The 17,859-nt window shown below is 38.7% G+C and overlaps 2 protein-coding genes across 2 annotated transcripts; both read right to left on the reverse strand.

Annotated features, from left to right (window-relative positions):
• Window positions 1-5,888: 5,888 nt before the first annotated feature.
• zgc:153981 (dual specificity protein phosphatase family protein) lies at window positions 5,889-10,505 on the reverse strand. Its single transcript, XM_056471554.1, has 3 exons — window positions 10,080-10,505; window positions 9,611-9,828; window positions 5,889-7,128 (listed from the first exon to the last, which is right to left on the reverse strand). The coding sequence occupies exons 1-3, from the start codon at window positions 10,202-10,204 to the stop codon at window positions 6,917-6,919; spliced, it is 555 nt and encodes a 184-aa protein (XP_056327529.1). The 5' UTR covers window positions 10,205-10,505; the 3' UTR covers window positions 5,889-6,916.
• Window positions 10,506-12,624: 2,119 nt separating this feature from the next.
• On the reverse strand, window positions 12,625-16,463 carry si:ch211-223p8.8 (dual specificity protein phosphatase 13A family protein). The gene is made up of 3 exons (XM_056471553.1): window positions 16,271-16,463; window positions 15,978-16,195; window positions 12,625-15,885 (listed from the first exon to the last, which is right to left on the reverse strand). Exons 1-3 carry the CDS (start codon window positions 16,408-16,410, stop codon window positions 15,683-15,685), a joined length of 561 nt encoding a protein of 186 aa, XP_056327528.1. The 5' UTR covers window positions 16,411-16,463; the 3' UTR covers window positions 12,625-15,682.
• Window positions 16,464-17,859: the final 1,396 nt, after the last annotated feature.

Consider the following 17,859-nt stretch of genomic DNA (forward strand, 5'->3'; position numbering starts at 1 on the left):
GACTTAACTAAGAGTTGTTCTTTCCATGCCGGTAAAATAAGCTTTGAGCCCCGTAGTAATTACTGTTTTATGAAGCTAATAAAAAGGAATTAATGGCTTGGGTGTGAAAGCCGCATACACCTGTTCCTTCTCAAGATCTGCTTATTACTTAGTGTTATTAAAACCTTGTACTGTATACGAGAGAAGCACTAAAACAGCAAGTATGTTTTGAGGATTTTTCGTATTGTTTCTGTCTTTCTTTTCTTGTCTCGGTGAAGGAAAAAAGACACTGCAGAGCACAGTGACTAAGCTTGGCTTTCTTTAATCTGTAGTTGGAAATTCAGTGTATGTAATTTGTATTAAGTGGTCCAAAGATGCCAATTTGAAATTGCAGCGTTTGATCCAATCCATGAATCATTCGGCCTGCTTTTCTTTTGTGGTTATAAAAGTCATGGGGATTTCACAGAGTAAATAGTCATGTCGTAACAAATTCTACCATAGAAACCTGTAAGATTTTAAATAGACCACTTCTATTCAGAAATAATGCATTAAATAAATGAAAAGTGACCATCGATTTTTGTTCTGTTACAAAAAACAACAAAAAAGTAATTATTACCATTCTATAATGTTAATCCAGGCTTGTTTTACACTAAAGTAGCTTAAATATGATACTTTAAAAAATATATATATTTTTTTAAATAATTTTATATGCACCACACACTCACCGGCCATTTTATTAGGTACACCGGTCCAACTGCTTTTTAACATAAATTTCTTATTAGTCAATCACATGGCAGCTACTCAGCATCAGAATGGGGAAGGAAGGGGATTTAAGTGACTTTGAACGTGGCATGGTTGTTGGTGCCAGACGAGCCAGACTGAGTATTTCAGAAACTAGAAACAGAAAAGATCTACTGGGATTTTCATGCACCATCTCTAGGGTTTACAGAGAATGGTACGAAAAAGAGAAAATGTCCAGTGAGCAGCAGTTCTTTGGGCGCAAATGCCTTGTTGATGGCAGAAGTCTGAGGAGAATGACTAGACTGGTTTGAGCTAATAGAAAGGCAACAGTAACTCAAGTAACCACTCGTTACAACCAAGGTATGCAGAAGAGCATCTCTGAACGCACAACATGTCCAACCTTGAGGCTGATGGGCTACAGCAGCAGAAGACCACACCGGGTGCCACTCCTGTCAGCTAAGAACAGGAAACTGAGGCTACAATTGGCACAGGCTCTATTGGACAATAGAAGATTGGAAAAACGTTGCCTGGTCTGATGAGTCTCGATTTCTGCTGCAACATTCGAATGGTAGGGTCAGAATTTGGCATCAACAACATAAAAGCATGGATCCATCCTGCCTTGTTTCAACGGTTCAGGCTAGTGGTGGTGGTGTAATGGTGTGGGGGATATTTTATTGGCACACTTTGGGCCTATTAGTACCAATTGAGAGTCGTGTCAACACCACAGCCTACCTGAGTATTGTTGCTGACCATTTCCATCATTTTATTACCACAATGTACCCATCTTCTGATGGCTACCTTCAGCAGGATAAAGCCTGAATCATCTCAGACTAGTTTCATTAACATGACAACAGGTTCACTATACTCAAATGGCCTCCAGTCACCAGATATCAATCCAATAGAGCACCTTTGGGAGGTGGAACAGGAGATTCGCATTATGGATGTGCAGCCAAAAAATCTGCAGCAACTGCGTGATGTTATCATGCCAATATGGACCAAAATCTCGGAGGAATATTTCCAGTACCATGTGAAACCCTGCCAAGAAGGATTAAGGCAGTTCTGAAGGCAAAAGGGGATCCAACCTGGTACTAATACCTGTGTACCTAATAAAGTGGCCGGTGAGTGTATGAATGCACAATAATAAGCAATATTTACCTGCAAATATATTTTACCAATTTATTTCTCACAGAGAATTTTGGACATTTATTGACAAATCGTTGAATCGGTAAAACTGATTCATTGAAATAATTTGAGCTGATGATAGATGTAAATGAAGCAAACTTAACTCTGATTTTTACATAAATCAAGTTTGCAAACTTATTCTCTATTACCCAACATGTGTGGATATATTTCTTTCATATTGGTTTAGGTCATGATATGTTTCTGTCGGCTGATGTTAGTTTGTTCTTTTTATCCATGATCTTAGTCTTGACAATCTTCCCTGAGAAAACACTGACACAATGTAATCACGTACAGATGCATCTGCTTTCCAGTGCTCTCATATGTGACACTAATGTGGTCTTCAGCTTCACCCCCTCCGAGCCTCTGCTTCCTCCAGTCAAATCAGGAGATGACTGAGCTTAGCCCAAAATATATACACACTTGGCCGAGCTGCTCGCGCCTGTTCCCCGTTCCTCTTCTCAGTGATTTATCATTGTACAGTGTAAGCCAAGCAGCTAATCAGGAAGCAAAGTAGTGTCTTAATTGAATGTTCTCTGAAAGCGATGTGTGTCCGGGGACTCGAGCGGGTCCTGCTTCCTCCGCTCGCGCAGCTGCAGGTCACGCTGTCCGGGTGAAAACACTGGAGAATCAGCCTCTCTTCTCCAGGGTTAACGCCGATCAGTTATATTGTGGGACTCGAGAACATCTGCAGGATGCATGTCACTGACAAATGATAAGGAACTGTTAATTGTCAATATATCTATAATATATAATACTGTGGTTAATTAATAAAAGATTTACATTAATGTTAGTTAATGTCGCATATGAAGAATGTCATATACAAATAAAGAGGAAAATAGCAGCCTACTGGATGAGACTCCAAGGTTTTTGTTTACCTGACACCATTGCTAGCTTAAAACCTTTTTAGCTGGTGCCTGAAAAACTTTCATGGCACACCACTGCACTCTGCTGGAAACTTTGACAATCACATGAGGGAAAATAAAGTAAATATCCAGTTGATGTTACATTACGGTTGATGAGTAATGGTATATCCAAAGTATTAGAAATGTAATGTATGTTTTTCATAATTTAAAACTTCTATTAGCATCCCAGCTAACAACCCTGGTTCCCATGTGCTATATTTTAAGTTTTTGCTTACCATTGCATTTTCTGTTGGTTAGCCCAAAAAGATGTCCTTGCAATATCCTGGGAAGTTGAGTTTTTGGTTACCAATAAAGTAGCCATAAAATTGATTCTGAGAAAATAAGCAAATAGGAACTAAATGCAAACCATATGGGAAAGTTAATGAATCCAGTCCGATTTTAATGAAAATTACTTGAAACTATCTAAAAAGTTGTAATGACAATTTGAAATGACAAGCAATGTACTTAATACTTTTTTCCTTAAGGTTTTTTCTTTTGATGTTTTTGCTTACAGATGTTGTCAAAAAGGGGGTTGGGGGGTGGATGTGAAACTGATGGTTGTAATCTCAGTAAAATGTAGTGTACTTGGCAGAAAGGGCATAAGCTAATAAAAATATGAGTAATTGTCGGAGTTGTTAAAATTATCCTATTTACCAAAAGCTGCAAAAGTGATGAAAAGCTCTATTCAGGCCTCGCCAGTTATTTGTGATGCCACTTTGTAAAGAAATACCCACCATTTTGGTTGTTAATGCAAATAATGACTGAACATGTTATATGGATGCACCCGACATCACCCAAATTTCACTTTTTTTCGTAGTTTACACAAAGTTTACACACAGCTTTTAACAAATATTGCTCCACGATTATTGGTTTGCCTCTGCAGTCTTCAGAGTTACATATACAGCAAATGTTAAGGAAAACTTAAAGTGTGATAGGAGATGATTCCCATCCTCTGAAGCCTTTTTTTTGTTCTGTTGCCCTCTGAAAGAAGGTTTAGAAGCATTAAGCACTCTTCTAACAGATATAAATCCACCTTTGTTCTTGAGGCAGTAAGGCTTTACAACCATACATTTTACATTTACATTTACATTATTTAGCAGACGCTTTTATCCAAAGTGACTTACAAATGAGGACAAGGAAGCAATTTACACAACTTTACTAGCAACAGTGAATAAGTGCTATAGGCATGTTTCAGATGTGTAAAGTCTAAGAAGCAAAGCATTAGTAATGTTTTTTTTTTTTTTTTTTGATAGAGTACAGTTAGTGGTATAGCCAGAGAGGCAGTTACAGATTAGGAGGGAAAGTGGAGACTAAATAGTTGAGTTTTTAGTCGTTTCTTGAAGACAGCAAGTGACTCTGCCGTTCTGATGCAGTTAGGCAGTTCATTCCATCAACTGGGCAGATTGAATGCGATAGTTCGGGAAAATAATTTCTTCCCTCTTAGGGATGGAACCACGAGGCGACGTTCATTCACAGAACGCAAGTTTCTGAAGGGCACATAAATCTACAGAAGTGAGAGCAGATAAGAAGGAGCCAAGCCAGAGGTTGCTTTGTAAGCAAACATCAGAGCTTTGAATTTGATGCGAGCAGCAACTGGCAGCCAGTGCAAACGGGTGAGTAGCGGAGGGACATGTGCTCTTTTTGGTTCATCAAAGACCACTCGTGCTGCTGCGTTCTGAAGCAGCTGAAGAGGTTTGATAGAATTAGCTGGAAGCCCGGCTAGTAGAGAGTTGCAATAATCCAGTTTGGAGAGAACAAGAGCTTGAACAATGAGTTGAGCTGCATGATCAGATAGGAAGGGTCGGACCTTTCTGATGTTATCGAGTGCGAATCTGCAAGATCAAGCAGTTCTAGAAATGTGGTCAGAGAAGTTTAGTTGGTCATCAATCATTACTCCAAGGCTTTTTACCATTTTGGATGCAGTAATGGTTGCCCCATCCATCTGGATTGAAAAGTTATGGTGTAGAGTCGGGTTGGCAGAAACTTCAAGCATTTCCGTTTTCGCGAGGTTAAGCTGAAGATGATGATCTTTCATCCAGTGTGAAATGTCTGACAGGCAGGCTGAGATGCGAGCTGGAACCGAGGGATCATCGGGGTGAAAAGAGAGGTATCATCAGCATAGCAGTGGTAGGAAAATCCATGTTTCTGGATGACTGGTCCTGAAGATGTTGTGTAGATGAAGAAGAGAAGTGGCCCAAGAACAGAGCCCTGAGGTACCCCAGTGTTTAGATGCTCTAGGTTGGACACCTCTCCCCTCCAAGACACCCTGAATGACCTGTCAGAGAGGTAAGATCTGAACCATTGAATAACGACGCCTGCGCATGCGACGCCCAGTGACTCAAGCGTAGATAGCAGGATCTGGTGGTTTATAGTGTCGAAAGCAGCTGATAAATCCAGCAAGATGAGGACAGATGATTTAGAGTCTGCTTTAGCCAGTCTGAGATCCTCCACGACCGAGAGCAGGGCAGTCTCAGTTGAGTGGCCTTTCTTAAAGCCAGATTGCCTGTTGTCCATGAAGTTGTTTTGAGTAAGAAAGTCCAGGACTTGATTGAACACTACTTTCTCCAAAATCTTGGCCATGAATGGAAGCAGGGATACCGGTCGGTAGTTTTAGCAAGTTTTAACTTTTTAATATATGGGTCCTTCCTATGTTTTTTTAGTACTATTTATGAAGTTATTATGAAGCATGCTGGATTGTGTTTTTAATGTTGTTTGTAAGTGATTTGTCTCTTTATGTATTTGTTCTATCATGAAATGCTACTGCCCTAACTTAATTGCCTCTGGTGGGATTAATAAAGTTGTTAAAATAAACTTAAAAACTTTCAAAGACTTTAAATGTTTTTATTTTATTTTAAGTTTGCATTTTCATGCCCTCAACATGTCATTGTTGTGTAAATAACAATGAAATCCTATAAACGCTTATTAAACGCTTATATTTGTAATATTTTGTTGCAATTAAGTTGCAATTAACAAGTAAGCATTGACAGATATACTATCATTGGGTTTAATTTGGCAAAATGTAAGAAAATGCAATAATAATTATAATAACAATTCGAAGAAAATTATTAAATGCATACCCAAAAGCACTATCACATTTATTTTATTTAAATGAATACAGATGAATATTAATTTTATTTGGCACCTTGTTTTTATGAAACATCTGCATGTCAGTCCAGTTGTTATACCTTCAGAAATACATACAAAAGTCCAGACATAACTAACAGTGTAACAAATTCAATATTCATCCTGCTCATATAGCTGAAAGAGTCAAATGTGCAATTAAATGTTGTAACTATACAGTGCATTTGGCAAAACTGTTTACACTCCATTAATGTTCTCTAAGATAACAAAGGAACGTCTGTGAATCAATGAGCTGAATGAAACATTATTCTACTGTTAAAACAAAAAGGTGCACTAAAAACACATCAACGAGTGCTGCTCAGTCATTTAAACAAGGCTGTTAGGATTGAGTCAACAGAACAGTGTTGTGCTTGGCCCATAGATTCCTCCAATTCTGGCTGCCAAAAGCAACGTAAAAGCTCATACAGCTCATAGTCAGGCTTTTCTCTGTAGCTGAATAATAAACCACAATTCAATCATTTAATACTGCTTAATTTAGTACTCAGTGCTGAATACTGACCCCATTGTTAAATGTCATTTGAAATGTGAGGATCATGTGGCACTTGTGTGCTGTTCATAAAGCTGCATCTTGAATATATCATAAAGACTTTCATAAAAATCACCGTTCTCAAATTTACAAGACATTGTACAGAAAAATCTGATTAAATTGGCAATGCAAGTAGGACAGATGTGAAGTTAAATATTGTTTCAGTCAATAGCAAAGCTGCTTAATATTAAAAAGTGTTTTATAGCTAAATTATAGCAAATATTATAAACAACCCTGTAATCTGAGGAAAAGTACAAAGATGGTCTATAAAGGAACATACACTAAAACCCAAAGGCACAAGTTTTACTATGAAACAATATAGGCTATATACTGTACACTTATTGTAAATAATGTAAACATACCAATGATGGCTAACTCTTCATCCTCTAGTTATATAAAATGAATGCACAGGCATTTGTGTGCTCATGGCATTTGTGTTTTTCTGTCAGAGAATAGGGCACAGCATTCGCTTTCTCTGTAGCTGAATGTCCAAATCCAGGAGAAGGCTCAAAAAGTTCCTGTTGGGATAGATGGCACGTCGCAGTACGACTGTTTGGATGGCAGTGCGCAGGGTAAGACGCTGGCGCAGCATAAGGTATGCTAGAACCAGAGTTGCAGATCGACTCATTCCCATGATGCAGTGAACAAGCACCTTTCCTACACATAAAAGACAGTTTGGTTACCCATACTCTTCAAAATATCTTTTTATATCCCAAGATTGTTAAAAATTGAACAGACTGGAGTTAATAGTGAGAGAATTTTCATTCTGGAGTTAACTAAACCTTTAAATGTAGGTATTTAACTTTTTAGATATATATTTAATTCATCTCTGATATCTACATAGAAGTTATGGTTGGTTTTGACCATATTTGGAAGGGTTGTGAATATTAATGAGCTCTAATCTGATGGTCAAGCAGCTTACGTCAATCACACATACATACATACATACATACATACATACATACATACATACATACATACATACACACACAGTGTTATGTAATCTGAAATACACACATGCTAAATAAGCATACTTCAGCTGTCCAAAAATATTTTAACAAGTTGTTTGTCTTTTCAACTGTAGTGGTGGAGAGGTTTATTTTAGCTAGAAGGATTGAGCTATCTTTATGCCACCCAAGTAACATAGTTTGCTTCTGAGTTGTGTTGTCAATCATGGCTGCCTGTTTTACAAAACTGCACCTTAACTATGCCAAGTTCAGACTGCATGATTTTAGCCCTGATTTTGACTCGCCGCCAAGTTTTAAGAAATCGCAGACAAATGCCTGAAATCACAGGCAAATCGATGCTTGCTCACCAATCACACAGTGTGAACTATCAAAGACACGATCTGAGAGAATCGCCAATGAGTCGCTGACACTCTTGAAAAATTTGGCGTGGTTAATATCTGGAGCTGTCGATGATTCAAATCATGCAGTGTCAAATGTGTTCTGGTTGAAAATAACATCGCCGATTACCTACAGCCACTGAGAGAGCAGCATCCACTAGTATGGGTATCTGCAGGCCAGCGGGAGGCTGGGGGAGAAGTTAAAAGCGCTCATTTTCAGTTAATTTGGACCCAAGAAATGGAGGGAAAACTAGTGGAAATTTGGCAGGAGCACCGTGTCTGTTTGACGTATCATCTGAGAAATATCACAACCAGGTCAAAAAGTAAAAAAACGTTGGAGAGAGATTGCTAATTCTCTTCAAAATACAGGTGAGCAAAATAAGTGTATGTTCTACCGCACTAAAGCCATCTTTTTCCATTATGTAGTTAATAATGACAGATATATTACGTGACCTTGCATTGTTTCCATGTCAATTCTCACATGTGTTTGGTTGTGAGACAAAGTTTGGACAAAGTTGTCTGTGATTCTTCCTATTTTAAAGTCATGCAGTGTGAAACCCCCGTTTGTCGATCCACCCTACTGTTTAAACACCGCATCGACGGAACGCTACCCCAGATAGTCATGCAGTGTGAAAACATCCATGACATGACTACTTTGAAAATCATGCAGTCTGAACTCTGCATTAACTAATCTTTCAAAATAAGAGTACCACATACATGGTAAGTATAATACAAGCTTTGATAAGCCTAAACATAAGAGAAAAAATATATATACATAATTGTTTTAATATCACTTTTGTGGGCAATTAAATGATGCCAGCGTGCATATTAATGATCTCAAATGAAACATCACAGTTGCCATTTTGTTCCACTCGGCTTGTTTTTTTACTGGAATTTTATATTCATGGGATTTACATGAGAACAACCAAACAGTGGTGTTTAAGGCTCACGTTATGTTATTTCTGAGCTCGTACTATTCAAGTCTGCCTAGGATTATCCAAATTTTCATTTTATTTTCATTTTTTCTGAGTATTTCAACTTTTTCTGTCCTCAAAAGTGATGTTAAACAAACGAAAAATTTTGTGAAACATAAAAAATGTATTATTTTGAATGGTTTAGATTAAATATAAAATGTATTTTGTCATCATGTCTGCAGTTTACTATGTGAAAAAGTTCTAACTTCATTAACTATCTACAAAATGAGGGTGTGTTCACACTTGGCATATATGGTTCAGTTAACATTAACTCTGGTGCAAATGCTTTGTGCAGTTCATTAAATGTGAATCAAATTGGTCTCAGTCCACTTCCAAATGAAAACTAGAGCAGTTCAACTGGAATGTGAACGAAACATGGACAAGAGACATCTAAAATAACTAAAAACAGGATGTGATGTCATAAGATGCAATCATACAAGGAACAGAACACCGTTTTACTTGTCATAGTTGCGATGTTGAGCATACAGATCAATACAAGCATCAAAATGCTGTAGATATTTGCTTAGCCTACAGTTTTACACATTTATAAGCATTATAACATGTATGCACATACAACAAGTGTTTAGCCCAGCACACTGCATTGTTTTGGATGTTCAGTAACCTCAGTTGCAAAAGGTTTACATATATTAGGACGTAACAATTACAGTGAAACAAGAAGCAGAAATATATATATATTTATTTTTTTGGTCCAGATTAAATTACAAGTGCAAACACAGCCTTAGTTTCAAAGTGGACTATAACAGTCTTCCACTGTGTAATTAGATTGAATTATATTGTTTGTTTCTTTGTTTTGACTTACCATTCTTCTTCCTCAAGGCTTTGTGAATGAAATCAGAAGCTGTTTTAAAGTGCACACTGAGATCAAATGATGAAGAGTCATCTGCTGGGATGCCATAATATACAATTGAGTTGCCATAATAACTCTGGTCCCCGATGCTGCCTTGCTTGGAATGGGCAGCATTTAAAACGTGAGTGATGCCCATTTTCTTCAAAGTATTTCTATTTTGAGCAATACCCCTATGAGAGAAAGTCAAAGATGTGTTATGTAATTTATTACAGCAACCTCTGGCAGTCATTTAAAGTCATTTTACTGCAAAAACTGGTTTCACTTGTAATATCAATAAACTGAATTTGAATAGCTTCTCAAATCCCTTTTCAACAAATGGTTTAAACCCAAACCACATAGATTTTTTGCTATTAATTGTTAAATAAGCGTCAGTTGAATAGCCTATCAGTGCATGACTGAGTAATTTATAGCCTGTACTTACACGTTACCGATGAACAGGTTTGGCCAGACCTCGTCGACTGGAGTTAGGTCAAGTTTACATGTGTCCAGAACATTCTCCAACTCTTTAATAGGCAGGATACCGTGCTTGTTTTTCTGAGCTGTCATTGTTCCGAATTGACCTAGATCCGAATATTATGCCAGTGAAGATGTGTCTCTGCTGTTTTCCCGTGGGCTCAGCATACATAACCCGTTTGGCACGTCGTGATCCACACAAACAGGTGCTCTCTTTATGACGCTGCTCGGTTACCCGATACCGCTGAGCATCTCAGAGCTGCGCTGATGATGGACGTCTGTGCGCTCAAAAACGGCGAGTAACTGTTTCAATGCCGCACTGTGTTTGTCTCCTCCAGGGGGCGCCTGGTGGCTCGAGAAGTCACAACCTCCATTGAGACGCAAGCAAATCATATGGTGTTTTTCTCTTACTGAAGAATTCTCACGCGAGAATACATAACATATTGAATACGTGAATATCAAGGCATGGTATCTGACATGAAAATAAGAGGAAAATATTTGTAAATTCCTTAATTGAAGTGAATTATCCAAAAGGGTTTAATAAGCCAATCTTCACCAGAGTGGAAAAAGTAGCCTATTTGCATTAGCCTACACTGCACTCAATTTTAATAATGTCAAATAAAACTTAATTGACTCTGTATAAAGTGTTTATAAATCAGGTAATAAGTTATGGCAAGTTGAATTAGATTAGGGTAGCATAGTGGGTAGCACAATCACCTCACAGCAAGAACGACACTGGTTCGAGCCCTGGCTGGGCAGTTGGCATTTCTGTGTGGAGTTCGCATGTTCTCTCCTTGTCGCGTGGGTTTCCTCTGGGTGCTCTGGTTTCCCCCACAAGTCCAAAAACATGTTGTATAGGTGAATTGAGTAAGCTAAATTGTCCGTAGTGTATGTGTGTGAATGAGTGTGTATGGATGTTTCCCAGTGATGGGTTGCAGCTGGAAGGACATCCGCTGCGTAAAACATATGCTGGATAAGTTGGCGGTTCATTCCGCTTTAGTGACCCCAGATTTTAAAAAGACATTAATCATCATAAGACATAAGATCATCATGAGACATCATAAGACGTTAATATTAGGTTAGATTTAGATTATGATGTCCGGTGACCAAAATTCCATGTCTAGCCAGCGTCTAAGGACAACGTTATTTGATGTCTAATAATGACATCAAATTACATTGATATTTGATTGATTTGGGTTGTGTTGGAAAGTGACCAAAATCGAAAATCTGATAGATGTCATAGAGGTAAAGTCCACACAACGTCAAACTGCAACATGATTAAACATTGATATTCGGTTGATTTTAGGTTAGACGTTGGCCTGACGTTGAATTCTGATGTCAACCCAATTTTCATTTCGAAACAAAATCCAGCATCCTCACAATTTGGGGTACGACGTCAATATGACATCATGTTGATGTCCTGTGCCTGCAGGGATAACACACATTTACTACCAGTAGAATTATAGAGCACTCTTTTTTTTACTTACAAGTATACTTAACTGGAAGTATAGAGTTTAATTTAATTCTTACTAGAAATGTTTGTGGTTAAAGAGCAATCTAATTCGATTACCAATTACAATTAAAATGTCCTTTAATTCAATTGTTAACCTTTCACAAAGTATAAGAAAGGTGCAATTGCCTAGTTTATGTTTTATAAACACAAATGTGACCATAAACCACAAAACCAGTCATACAGTATGCGTCTTTTTTATACATATTCTAAAAGTTGAATAAATAAGCTTTCCATTGGTGTAGTGTCTGTTAGGACAGCACAAATTTGGGAGAGATTTAACTTTATGAATATCTGGAATTTGTTCTAAAAAATAAAAACACTGTGAAAACCGCCCCTGTAGTTGTTTAAACTAAGTTCTTAGCAACACATATTGTTAATCAAATATTATGTTTTTATTACAGTAGGAAATTTACAAAATATCATCATGGGACATGATCTTTGCTTAATATTTTAATGATTTTTGGCATAAAAGAAAATGTTGACCCTGACCAATAACGTTTTGTTGTCCTGGGTCACAAATGTGACTATTGATTTTAACTTTGACATGCAGCCAGAACCACTATTCAAAAATAAACTCAATTTTTACTTATTACACAATTGCACAGCTCTGTAATTAAATTTAAATTCCAGCTAATTGTAAACTTTACAAGTAAGAATTAAATTAGAAAGCTGAAAAATTAATTTGTCAGTGTCACTAGTAAGAGTGCAATTACTATGGGTAATGCTGAGAATATTAAAAGCTATCTTAGCTTGCCATGTACTAAGCCACTAATCCCTGTCTATTTTGAGATATGTTTCAGGCCGTTCTAGCTTATTCCATTTCTATGGTAGGACATTGTGGTCTGTTCACAAGTGACACTTGGAGATGATTCATCCGATGACGAGTGAACAGGACAATAAGGGACAATTGTGTTAAGTGAACATTTGAAGTATTGTACTTGGGAGAAGTGTGAAACAAAGAGGTTTAATCAACAATGCTTGAGGATAAGCTTAGTTTAAATACATTTGCATATGCTATTTTATTTTCGTTCAAGATTCAAATCCTTGAACGATTCATAACATTTACATTCAGTCATTTAGCAAACGCTTTTGTCCAAAGGAACTTACAATTGAGGAAGCATTCAGTGATTCAATAAGAAGAAGGAAATGCACACACACACAAAAAGTGCTAATTACACAAAGGAGCAGTTTGTGCTCATAGAATTAACTGCTAGAGTGAGGAGGGGAGTGTTTTTTTCTCTTTTGAGGGAGTGAGTAGAGTGTTTCTACAGGTGGTTTGTCAAGCCCGTTCACCTGTTTGAAGCACACTTTATGAAACAATTTTAGAGATATGAAGTGATTGTAGGTAAGTAAGATTCATGTTTTAATTCACTTAAAACTCAAATTTTGTCCAGGGCAAAGTTGAGTAAAATCCAAGAATATATTTGACTTTAAAAAGAATACTTTTTTACTAAAGTATAAAAAGACTTATTTTCTTATTGTATTAAAATTTATACAATTATGTGTGATGCGGCTGGGATGAGAATCAGCCTCCAAGTCCGAGGCTATGGTGCTCCACCGGAAAAAGGTGGTTTGCCATCTCCAGGTTGGAGGAAAGTCCCTACCCCAGGTGGAGGAGTTCAAGTATCTTGGGGTTTTGTTCACAAGTGAGGGAACGATGAAATTGAGATTGACAGGCGGATCGATGCAGTGGCAGCAGTAATGTGGTCGATGTAACGGTCCGAAAGGCAAGGTCAATCTATGTTCCTGCACTCATCTATGGTCGTGAGCTTTGGGTCATGACCGAAAGGATAAGATCTCGGATACAAGCGGCCGAAATGAGTTTCCTTCACAGGGTGGTAGGGCGCATTCTTATAGATAGGGTGAGGAGCTCTGTCACCCAGGAAGAGCTTGGAGTAGAGCCGCTGATCCTTCACCTCCACATCGAGAGAAGTCAGCTGAGGTGGCTTGGCTTCTGTTTCGGATGCCTCCTGGACGCAAACCTAGGGAGGTGTTCCAGGCATTTCCCACTGGGAGGAGGCCTCAGGGAAGACCAACGACATGCTGGAGGGACTATGTCTCTCGGATGGCCTGGGAATTCAATTCAATTCAATTCACCTTTATTTGTATAGCGCTTATACAATGTAGATTGTGTCAAAGCAGCTTCACATAAAAGGTCACAGTAAATAGGAACAGTGTAGTTCAGTTTGTAGTGTTTAAGTTCAGTTCAGTTTAGCTCAGTTCAGTGTGGTTTAATAATCACTACTGAGAGTCCAAATATTGAAGAGCAAATCCAACGATGCGCAGCTCTACAGATCCTGAACCATGCAAGCCAGTGGCGACAGCGGAGAGGGAAAAAACTTCACTAAAGGCGGAAGTGAAGAAAACAAACCTTGAGAGAAACCAGGCTCAGTTGGGCACGACCATTTTAATTTCTCCGCTGGCCAAACGTCTTGTGCAGAGCTGCAGTCTCAGTGGCGGAGGCTGGAAGCTGGCCTCAGCGAAGACTCGTCTGTCTCTGGAGCGTCATAGGAAACAGTCTCATGTTCTCCACTCTTCCATGACCATCGCAGTAGTTGTTCAGGATTCGGCCAGGTCCAGGATATGGAAACCTTGGGATCATCTCGTCGTTGGTCTTGGATCGAATCAGTGACTCTGCATAGTCTGAGGGCCTCGGGAAGAGTATCCCCAGGTGGAAATGGAGAATAAAGAAAATAATTAGCGTAGCTGATGTTCACAGTGTATATCAGCAAGATGCATAACCTGTGTGGAAGCCCCCTAAGTGGTGCACTAAGTGTATGCTTTACTGAACAGATAGGTCTTTAATCTAGTTTTGAATTGGGAGAGTGTGTCTGAGCCTCGGACGTTATCAGGAAGGCTATTCCAGAGTTTAGGAGCTATAAATGCGAAGGCTCGACCTCCTTTACTCGACTTTGCTATTCTAGGTACTACCAGAAGTCCTGAGTTTTGAGATCTTAAAGAGCGAGTTGGATTGTAGCGAGACAGAAGATTGGTTAGATAAGCAGGAGCTAGATTATTTAGAGCTTTATATGTAAGAAGCAATATTTTAAATTCAATACGAAACTTAACAGGCAGCCAGTGTAAGGAGGATAAAATTGGGGTGATGTGATCAAATTTTCTAGACCTGGTTAGAACTCTGGCAGCTGCATTTTGTACTAATTGAAGTTTGTTAATAGAGGATGCTGGGCAGCCAGCAAACAGAGCATTACAGTAGTCCAGCCTAGAAGTCATAAAAGCATGGACTAGCTTTTCTGCATCTGAGATGGATAGCATACTTCGTAACTTAGCTATATTTCTCAGATGAAAGAAAGCAGTTTTTGTGACATGGGAAATATGATTTTTAAAAGTTAAATTGCTGTCTAATATGACACCCAGATCTTTTATAGTAGAACTAACGCTAACTTTGTATCCCTCTAATTGTAGATCGAGTTGTGAGATCTGCTGTGTACAGGATTTAGGCCCAATAAGTAATAATTCTGTTTTGTCTGAGTTTAAGAGAAGATAATTGTTGGTCATCCAGTCTTTAACATCTTTAATACACTCAGTTAGCTTGGACAGATTAGACGTCTCGTCAGGTTTAGTTGAAATATATAATTGAGTATCAATTGCCTCGGGATCCCCCCGGAGGAGCTGGAGGAAGCATATGGGGTTTTCTCCTAAGACTGCTGCACCCGTGTCCCGGCCCCGGAAAAGTGGATGAAAATGAATGAATGTATTAAAATTAGGCGGTACAGTGGCTCAGTGGTTAGCACTGTCGCCTCACAGCCAGAAGGTCACTGGTTAGAGCCCCCGCTGGGCCAACTGGCATTTCTGTGTGGAGTTTGCAAGTTCTCCCTGAGGTCGCTCCGGTTTCCCCCACAGTTCAAACACATGCAGTATAGGTTGAATGAATATACTAAATTGGCCGTAGTGGGTGTGTCTGAGTGTGTAGGGTGTTTCCCAGTACTAAGTTTCAGCTGGAAGGGCATCCGCTGTGTAAAACATATGCTGGATAAGTTGGCGGTTCATTCACATTTTTAATTAACAGGTTTATAAACTATACACTTCTCTAGTTAAATCTAGTTACTGGTGCCTTGTAGTTTTAATTCATTGTCAAGAGTTATTAACTGTTTCAGAAATCCTCGGTTTGGGAAAATCCATCTTCTTTCTTTCACTTTCAAGATGGCATCCACCAGAGAGAAATTGCAATGTATCATTAGGTAAGCTAGGACCAGAGCAGCTGAACGGCTCATCCCCACAGCACAATGCACAAAAACTTTCGCTGTTGAAAAGAAAATATTTGAAGCAATGACAGTAATAATGAATCTGATTAAGGCTGATTAAACAAAATAACATGAGTGTTACTGTACATACCACCTGTTGTGCTGAGTGCATCATGAATGTACTGTGCAGAAGGGTAGAAAAAAGGTGAAATATCAAATGTTGGCAAGTCATTGGCTGGCACACCATAATACTTCACAGTTGTCCCATAAAAATCCTCATTTCCTCTGCAACACATTTTACCATGTGCAGCATTCAAAACATGTGTGATACCCAGGCTCCACAGGCCATATCTGTCATGAGACATGTACCTGTTAAAGGAAGAACGACATATTAATGTACTAACTCTTTCTTTTAATCATCTACATTATAAAAGTCCTACTTACATGTCCCCCAGGAACAAATTTGGCCACACTTCATCGACGTGGTTACAAGACAGCTGACCCCCATGTAATATATGCTCCAGCTCTTCAATAGTGGGAGATTTATGCATAATGTTGTCCAATATTTGATCCGTATTCTCCATTTCTAAGAATAAGAGAAGATTAGGGGAAACAACTAGTTGGGTAAGCTAGATGAGTGACATTTCCAGGTGTAACCCTTTTGCATTACCCTATTTACCCCAGAAGATGTCAGTGTTTAATCACTGATTCAAAAGTGACCATTTCCCAAGTACAGTGTGTGAAATGAGAGATTAGCTGTGTAGATTACTTATGAATTGTAATCAGATACTGTAGGACAGCCATGTACCGTTTTGACAGATACATGCGGTTAGGTTACTTTATTTATACCCAAAGGTAGATTTGGTTTGCATCTGCATCCAGACTCTGTTGGTCGAGTCCTCATTTTTATAACAGTGCCACACAAAAAACTCACAGTGACAACAACAAATGGACATAAAAATATACTCAAAACACTCTCTTCCAAAAATAAAAAATAAAACAAAACAATAAAGAATGAATAAATAATCAGTTCAAGTATATAGTCTATGCTTTATTTAAATGTCTAAACGCTACTGATATGAAACTATATTTGTATCGTTTAGTTCTACACCTTGATACTAAAAACCTGCAACTAGAAGAAAGGGGCTGAAACTCTGAGTGTAGGGGATGAGCAGTGTCACTTAAATTTTTATTTGTAATGCTCTTTGTGTAATGTAATGTGTGTATTTATATAGTGCATTTATCATGCATGGCCAAACACCCAAAGCGCATCACAATCATGAGGGGGGTCTCTCCACACCACCACTAGTGTGCAGCATCTACTTGGATGATGTGACGGCTGCCAAAGGACAACGGCGCCCATGTGCTCACCACACACCATACAACAGCTATAGGTGGAGTACCAGTGATAGTGCCAATTCAGCGGATGGGGTTGATTGTGAGGCCATGATGGGTAAGGGCCAATGGAGTAAATTTGGGATTTTTAATGACCACAGAGAGTCAGGACCTCGGTTTAACATCTCATCCGAAAGACGGTGCTCACTGACAGTATAATGTCTCCTTCACTATACTGTGGCATTAGGACTCACACAGACTGCAGGTTGAGCACGCCCCTGCTGGCATCACTAACACCACTTCCAACAGCAACCTAGTTTTCCCAAGTGGTCTTCCATCCAGGTACTGACCAGGCTTAGCCCTGCTTAGCTTCAGTGAGTAACCGGTCTTGGGCTGCAGGGTGATATGGCTGTGGATATAAGCTGCCTTTAGCTGAACCACTTAACTATCTGATTTAGTGTATTTTTATTCTTAACAGAAAGGTTCCCAAACCATGACACTAAAGTAATAGATAAAATGAATTCAAGAAAAGCAAGGTAAAATAAAATCATATGTTTATCAATATGGAAATGATTTAACTTTCTCTAACAGAATAGTCACTGGTGCCTCTTTTTACACACTGCTTCACAATTCTCATCAAAGGAGAGTTTAGAGTCCATATTGTGCCAAGGTGTTCTTATGATTGCACACTTTCGACA

Source organism: Danio aesculapii, chromosome 13 (assembly GCF_903798145.1).
Source record: "Danio aesculapii chromosome 13, fDanAes4.1, whole genome shotgun sequence".
Classification (NCBI taxonomy): domain Eukaryota; kingdom Metazoa; phylum Chordata; class Actinopteri; order Cypriniformes; family Danionidae; genus Danio; species Danio aesculapii.